The sequence below is a fragment of the Hibiscus syriacus genome, unplaced genomic scaffold, assembly GCF_006381635.1.
Source record: "Hibiscus syriacus cultivar Baekdansim isolate YM2019G1 unplaced genomic scaffold, ASM638163v2 tig00110551_pilon, whole genome shotgun sequence".
NCBI lineage: Eukaryota > Viridiplantae > Streptophyta > Magnoliopsida > Malvales > Malvaceae > Hibiscus > Hibiscus syriacus.
This window is the reverse complement of record NW_024062778.1, coordinates 1,820,553-1,828,252: the sequence shown is the minus strand read 5'-3', so window position 1 is coordinate 1,828,252 and position 7,700 is coordinate 1,820,553. Positions and strand designations below refer to the sequence as shown.

The window sequence follows — 7,700 nt, the reverse complement described above, 5'->3', positions numbered from 1 at the left end:
TATATTATTGAATAAACATTTGGCTTGCGATGAGCCAGTGATGGAGTTACTATGGTTTGTGATCAATGTTATGATTTGTGTGATTATGAGATATATAAGTTATATGGAAAATATATGTGAAATAAGATATGAGCTTATATGAATATGTGATATGAATAAAGCTATAAGAAATGATTTATGTGAATACATGCATTTGTGATGCGTGTTATAGGATATTAGATATATGTTTACACATACATATGGTATGTGACCGAAGAGAATGAACATGTGATTATAAAATCAATGATTACACGTATATTTGGTACGTGACTGAAAAGAAAAGATACATGTTCATAAGAGAAAGGATATGAATAAGTAAATTGAACTGTTATGAATGTTAATGCCCATGTTATGTGATAAGAGAGCTAGTGGTATAGTTGGCATGCCAAGGGTCGAGGGTTTACCTATGTTCTTCGGGACATATGGACTGTTTACCTATGTTCTTCGGGACATATGGACTGTTTACCTATGTTCTTCGGGACATATGGACTGTTTACCTAGGTTCTTCGGGATCTATGGACTGGTCCTTCGGACGAATACTGAACTAAGGTTCGGTGCCCCATGAGGGAATTGATACGAGCTGTGGTGACAACATTGGTGCACAACCTCAATGTACTCACATACCTTAAGTTCTCAATAGTGTACATGGGCTAATAAAGAGATCAAATAAACATATTGAATGTGATATGTATACGATGGGTTTATAAATGGTTATCAAAGGTAAGTGGCTTGAAATGTGTTATATGAACCATATGATGTTATGTGTGTTTCTTAATGATAATGATGGTATATGTTTATGTATGATTTATGTTATATGAAATATTATATGTTTTATATACCTTACTAAGTCTATGACTTAGCGTGTAAGTGATTTACACGTAGGTACCAAGAAACGAGAAGAGTAAGAATAGAAGTGGTAAAGACAGTATCATTACTAGAAGATCGAATCAGAAGTAATTGACAAAGTATGTACTTGGTTATGTATAGAATGTTGGCATGTAATAAGTGTTAATTACAAATACTCTGATCGATTTTGTATTTTATGGTTTTATGTAAATTAATGTGTTTGGTTTTAATGAAAGTTTTAAAAATTCCCGGGATTTTCTATAAGAGTCAAAGTTTGAAAAGTCAATGTGACACCTCAGACTTGTATTCGGGTTGGATATGAGTTAAGGGTGTTACAGACAACATAAAGGACACATGGATTTTTCTTTAATTGCCACGTAACACTTTCATTAAAGAGGTTAATCGGAGTTAATGATTGATGGACTAAAATTGAACGAATTGATAATGTAATAGGCTAAAACCTCTCTTTCTTTTAATTAGTGACTAAAATTGATCATACCAAAAATATAAGGATCATCCATATAGTTTACCCTATTTTAAATTATTGATAATTGAAATAGAAAATGGTCAGAAATTAAAACGAGAAAGGGGCCAGAGAGATTTGCCGTTTTCAGTGCACAATCTAATAAAAACCAGCGAAAACGATAGATCCGAACGCATAAACGAGAACATCCAAACACGCCCTTAAATCTGTTGGTTGAAAGTTACAAATACAGACGGATCAACCCAAGATCCGAAACTGAATTTCAGAACAAAAGCAAGACTCGATCGATCTCGAACCTCGAAAGCTTCCTATTTGCTACCAGTCTGTGGTGGTTTCAAGAAACTTATTATTTGGCTTTATTCGTCACAAAAAGTCATCATTCCTCCATAGGAAGGAATCTTAACTTGCTTTTTACGCCTAAAAGAAGAAATGAGACCTAACATTGTTTCAGAGGTAAGCTCCGATACCCATTTCTTCCCTTTTCTGCCTCTCTTTCTAGGGTTTTCTTTGTTGTTATTTCTTTTTTTTTCCACTAAGAAAATTCCTGAAACGAAAAAGAATATGGAGAAGTTTAACGAATCTCAGAAATTTCTTCAAGTTCCATTGAATACAGTTGACTGCTCTTAATTATACTTATTACACTTGAGGTTGCTGCTATTCTTTCTGGCCCTTTGTTTCGATGCAGAAACAAAACATGGGTTTTAATTTTTAATGATAGATTGTAGTGACATTAAGTAGGTGAATAATTAACTTAAGCTGGTATTTACAATTAACTTCTTAATCTTGTTTTGCTCTTTTCATTTGAAAGAATTAAAACTAAAGAAGGATTTATTGTGATAACGGGGTTCAAAATTAGGCGATTGCTTTAGAATGCTGGATTTGTTGACTTTTTATTGATTTTATTTTGGTTTTGTGATTAGTAAAAGTGAGCCTTTTTTTAATTCCTTGTATGAGGCGAATTTATATGGGTAATGATTTTGGTGCACAGGCAGGACTGCAAACTAGGGCTGGGCAATGGTGGGATAATATTCCGTTCCTTACATCATCTGTGGTTATTGTTTGTGGGGTTATTTACTTGATTTGCCTTTTGGTTGGATATGATACTTTTTATGAAATATGCTTCTTGCCAGAGGCTGTTGCATCACATTTTCAAGGTATGTTCTTGATGTGATCCATTTTTGGAGGTAGATAAGTATATAGGATGGCTCTTACATTTACAGGCTTCTCTGCATATTGTGATGAGGATATCATTTGATTTAGTATTTACTTCCATTTTCCTCCTCCTGCATTTTGAAACATCTCTGAGATGTAGAATCATGCTAATTAAAATTCTAGAATCAAGAATATTCTTTGGAACAACTAATTAGTTGGTCTTGACAATTTTTACGTGTCCACTGGAAAGCTGTGGCCACCGATTCCTTAAACCTATCCAATGCCCTATTTCATTCCATGCCATGATGTAGAAGATGCTTGTCATTGTCTTGCTGAAATTGGTGTTTAGCATCTACTACATGATGGGCCTGGAGGACCTCTATTAATTAGCATTATTTTCAGCAGTCTTGTGTAGGCTGCATAGGCCTTATGTTCAAGAATGTATGTTCATACTGAGATATTCACGGAAGCAATTCATTTACTAATTAAAAAAATGAATATGTTTCATTTGCCTTTTCTTTTATGTCGTAATATTTGATGTTTACCAACTTTTCTGAAAATTTATTGTTGTTGCAGTTTACAGGATATACACTTCCATTATTTTCCATGGTTCATTGTTACATGTTTTGTTCAACATGTTGGCTTTGGTTCCTTTGGGTTCCGAACTGGAGAGAATCATGGGATCTATTCGCTTGTTATTCATGATAATTTTGCTAGCAACAAGCAACGCCATATTTCATCTCATTATTGCTTTGGTGGCAGCCCATAATCCTTTCCATCCTTATGGCCATTTCATGAATGAGTGTGCAATAGGCTTCTCTGGAATCTTATTTTCTATGATCGTTATAGAGACAAGTCTGAGTGGAGTTCAGTCTAGGAGGTTAGTTTCTTCATAGCTACCATGGAACAAATTTTCTTGACTAGCTTTTTTATTCTGTGATTCTACCCTTATTTTTTATATTAAAAAAATATTGGAAAATTATGTTGACTTTTCCCCGTACTATTAATGCATGTTAGTTTACATGCATACTATGTGCTAGAGGTACATGCATGAGAAGGAGTTTATTTCTGCATGCTGAGAAACTTGCTGCATTTACATGCAATGCATGATTAACTGTCTATGATGCAGATGGATATCCAATACCTGTCTCTTGTATTCTCAGAATCTTGGTGCTAAAGTGTTGTTTGTTTGGTTCAATATAATGGTTGATGACTTTTGACTGATTCATGACTTTCTTTTCCTTACAGTGTGTTTGGTCTCTTTAATGTTCCTGCTAAATGGTAAATGCAGTCGCTTCTGTATTGTTTGGTATCTCCTATTTTCCTTTTATGTTCTGTGCTATCTATATAACAGAATATTTGTTTCAGGTATGCATTCATCTTATTGGTAGTATTCCAGCTGCTTATGACAAATGTCTCATTACTTGGACACCTCTGTGGCATTTTGTCTGGCTTTGCATGTATGTCTTCCCATTTATTTATGAAAATTCGCCTTTTCTTCATTGTACTTTCTGGAAATCATGTGATAAATTTTGTTGAAGCTAGGCAATTTTTAATGGTTGTCAACATTTTTAGATACCTATGGCTTATTCAACTTCCTCATTCCTGGACCATCCTTTTACACCGCCATTGAGTCCTCATCATGGCTTGTAAGTATTCTGACGAATTGGTTAGTAATAACAATTGATTTTTCTTTACTATGCCTTTTGAATTTCTTCTCTTCATTTAGCTTTTAGTCCGATTAGGATCTCATTAATCCTATCTGACATCAAACGGTATGCTTTTCAACTCAGTGTTAAACTGTTATTATTAGGTAATGGTCAAGCCGATAACCTTATGCTAGGTGGGATATTGCTTTATATTTATTAAGCTCAACAGGTTTCTGTGTTGCCTTGGTCATTGATCTTGGTTGAATACCTCTTAAAAAGAGAAAATTTGCATGTTTCTCCCACTTAGGGTTATTGAATCAAGACTATAGCTTTTAATTCCTTTACTACTTCCTATTTGACACAGCCACAGCCATGCAAAAGAACTATTGTCAGAAACTTGCTAGTTTAGTTTTGTATTTTTAGTTACCTTTATGTAAGAAGAAATACTCTAGGGGGATTGCATCTAATGAGCTGACTACTACTACGTGAGCATGTATTTATAGACATGCATGTGCAATCTCTGTCAAAGAATCCTTGTATTTGGATTCTTATAGTTAGTTACTCAAACCCTCTTCACCATTTAATCTGGAGGTCAAATGTTCAACCACTATTTTTCCTGGTCCTATAAAATTATTTGAAGCCATCCCGATAATAAAAATTGTTTTGTGGCATGTTTTGTTACCAAATAATGTGGGTTTTCTTCTCTTCGTTCCTTTTCCGGACAAGGTTTCTTTCTTTTTCTCCTACAATCAGAAACTTGAAAGTTTTCAGATGAACTACTGTAAGGTTTTATCATATATTAATCGTTTATCCTTTTTAGATGGTTGTATGCAGCACCACTTAGATATTTACAATAATGCGCTGAATAGAATATTTGCTGCTTAATTCCGGAAATGATTTTATGATTAATAAATCCAAGGCTATCCAAACCCTCTTTAGGCAAGCTGTGTGAGGCGGCCCAAATTTATTTTATGCAGTGGTGGAAATCCTTCAGCCTACATCCCCGCTTACACTGTTCAAAATTCACCCTCCAGGTACATTTCTTTCCTTGTTCAAATTCTGCTTTCATCCACTCTTGTGATAATTTCATCTGATAATTTTTGTTAAACAGTGGACTATTTTCTGGAAACGTTTGGAGAAACACGTCTTCCTGGGTGCCACAGAGGGAGACATCTGCTCAGGTTTTGATTCAATCCTACTTGGATGATTTTATATTGTTCTTTTTCTTGGTCAAGAACTTTTGTGCACTTTATTATATTTTCATGCAGTGGCTGCTTTTGAATCTTAATGCATACAGTGCCTGTCTTTTTCCTTGTAACCGACAAATTTAAGTTGTGATGATAGGATTCTTCCTATTTTTCTATCATGAGTCTGAATCTCATGCATTTGTTGGAGTAAATGTCATTACACGTTTATCGTGATTTCATTTCATATTGGAAGGCAACTTTGAAGAATATGACACAATGATCTTGTATTCACAATTTAATTTTGTGCTTTAACTTGAACTGTGGCACCCTTGTGCCAGTTGTCCCGGAAGAAGCCTGGTCAAAGAAAAACTAATGTGATCATTTTCAATAACATGCAGTCAGCTCAAGAAGATCCCAGATTTCCTGGGAGAGCCAGAACTCTTGGTTCTGTTCAAAGTGCTGCTGTCAGTTCAGATTCAAACCTACAAGCTAGACTTTTGGATAATAGTAGGCCCACTACTCCAGATACTGCAGCGGTTGGTGCTGGGGCCAGGCTTTTAAATGAAAGGTATCAGGAAGTTTCTGTCATCGTCTTGTTTTCATTTCACTTACTGGGCTCAAATTGGCATAGTGTCAGTGCCTTTTTTTCCTCTTTAGTTTAGAAATAAGCCAATATCAATCTGGCTAATGTCGTGCACTTCTGGTTTGGAAATCGTAGCACCCGTTCCTGGAACTATATTTGGTCTAGTAATAACTTTTATGATCTTATTGGGTTTTTTAGTTGCCCCGGAGACCGTGTAACATTTTTTGTTGTTTATTATGGCAGTGAATCTTCTTCGGTTTGTATATGATTGAAAGGTCATTCATGTTCTTGTTCATCTTTCAGGCAGTCGCAAGTGAATGACGTAGTTGCAGCTGGTGCTGGAGGTTATCCGCTTCCCCAGGTTTCTTTCTCTTGTTTAAGAATCATTCTTATTTCTGTTTATAGTTTGTTTTAAGGTTAATAAGGTCCTTAATCCTTCTTTTGGTTTTCATGTCTGCCAGATGCCTCAGGTTGCTTCTGAGGAACAAATCCAAAGACTCGTTTCAATGGGTTTTGAAAGGGTAACAGTTAGATCACTTCCATTTTGCATTTTTTATAGCTTTCTATAAGATGTTTGTTTCTCCAACATATACGTTCTATATGATGTTCTTGCATGTCTTGTGTTGCCAACAAAATTTGTGCAGCCATCCATAGGTTGCTTTTCTGTGAGGAACATGGTTTTGTAATTCAGTAATTATGTGATGTCTACATATGTTAATACCCTTGCATATAAAAAAATTGAGCTGGTGGTTGCAAGCTATGCTACTCGAACTCGATTGTGAATGTCGGATATGCATGTTAAACATGGGCAGTTTAGTAAAAATGAAGAGGCAGGGTAATATAGGTTGAAAGGAAAAGTCGATGCTCATTTTTACACTGACAAAACGCACCCTCATTATCAGTTGTGTTTGAATATGGAATTGGTATTTGTTTCAGACACAAGTAGAAGTTGCAATAGCAGCTGCGGATGGAGATCTTAACGTGGCTGTGGAAATTCTTATGAGCCAGCAGGTACATTACATACTTGAATCCTCACGTTATTGGTGTTTTCTTGTCTTATTCTGGTTTTTTTTACAGGGCTGACCTGCAAAATTGAACCCCTTTTGACTTTTAAACGACCGTCCATGCCATTGCCATGGAGCTTGATTTCAAGCGGCTTAGTCCTCGCACCTGAATGTGCATAATGTAATTTGTGGTCAAATGGCTAGTGTATAGTATTTCCAACAAGGAGGATTAAGAACTGGAACTACTACTGTCTGCAATACATGAACTTGCTGAAACCATAGCATCCATTTTCTTTTTCTAGATTTATTTTTCGTTTATGGTTTCTTCTGTAGACGACCGATCCATGCATAACCAAGGAGATTTTCTTTTCCAAACACAAAAGTGGTCAGCGTCGGATAATAAAATATGGTATTAATGGTTGTATTATTTATAATTTCATTTTTGACTATCCAAGTATTTAGGGAATGCCTGTATCACAGTATAACTATAATAACAACAATAATCACCCCGACTATTTCAAAAAAAAAAAAAATCATGCATGTAGTTTTTTGTTTCTGAATAAAAGCTATTATTTCTTATTAGAAAGTGAAAATATCAAATCAATATCAAAATCGTGTCGAATCAGTGTCAAGATGAAAGGAGAGTGAGAGGAGGGAGATGAACCTAACCTTATTGGACAAGGTTTGATTTCCTTTTAAACAAAATTAGAAAAGAAAAAATTGATTCTCTATAGAAACTGGTACAGAAAGGGGGGG

General features: G+C 35.2%; 1 protein-coding gene across 2 annotated transcripts; it reads left to right on the top strand.

Moving 5' to 3' along the window:
- The first annotated feature begins 1,589 nt into the window (after window positions 1-1,589).
- LOC120131231 (rhomboid-like protein 15) lies at window positions 1,590-7,156 on the top strand. 2 transcript variants are annotated; one of them, XM_039148273.1, is made up of 14 exons: window positions 1,590-1,822; window positions 2,358-2,523; window positions 3,098-3,401; window positions 3,770-3,802; window positions 3,890-3,981; window positions 4,097-4,170; window positions 5,110-5,204; window positions 5,282-5,351; window positions 5,756-5,925; window positions 6,244-6,301; window positions 6,402-6,461; window positions 6,877-6,951; window positions 7,018-7,061; window positions 7,115-7,156. In XM_039148273.1, the coding sequence occupies exons 1-13, from the start codon at window positions 1,799-1,801 to the stop codon at window positions 7,021-7,023; spliced, it is 1,227 nt and encodes a 408-aa protein (XP_039004204.1). In that variant the 5' UTR covers window positions 1,590-1,798; the 3' UTR covers window positions 7,024-7,061; window positions 7,115-7,156. The 2 variants fall into 2 exon arrangements, with proteins under 2 accessions (XP_039004204.1, XP_039004205.1); XM_039148274.1 differs by lacking the exon at window positions 6,402-6,461.
- Window positions 7,157-7,700: the final 544 nt, after the last annotated feature.

Excerpts from the sequence above, each read along its gene's own strand:
- LOC120131231 (XM_039148273.1), top strand. The coding sequence starts at position 1,799 with ATGAGACCTAACATTGTTTCAGAG. Across the intron at positions 3,402-3,769 it reads AGTGGAGTTCAGTCTAGGAG|TGTGTTTGGTCTCTTTAATG; the intron begins GTTAGTTTCTTC and ends TTTTCCTTACAG. Across the intron at positions 4,171-5,109 it reads TTGAGTCCTCATCATGGCTT|GCAAGCTGTGTGAGGCGGCC; the intron begins GTAAGTATTCTG and ends AACCCTCTTTAG.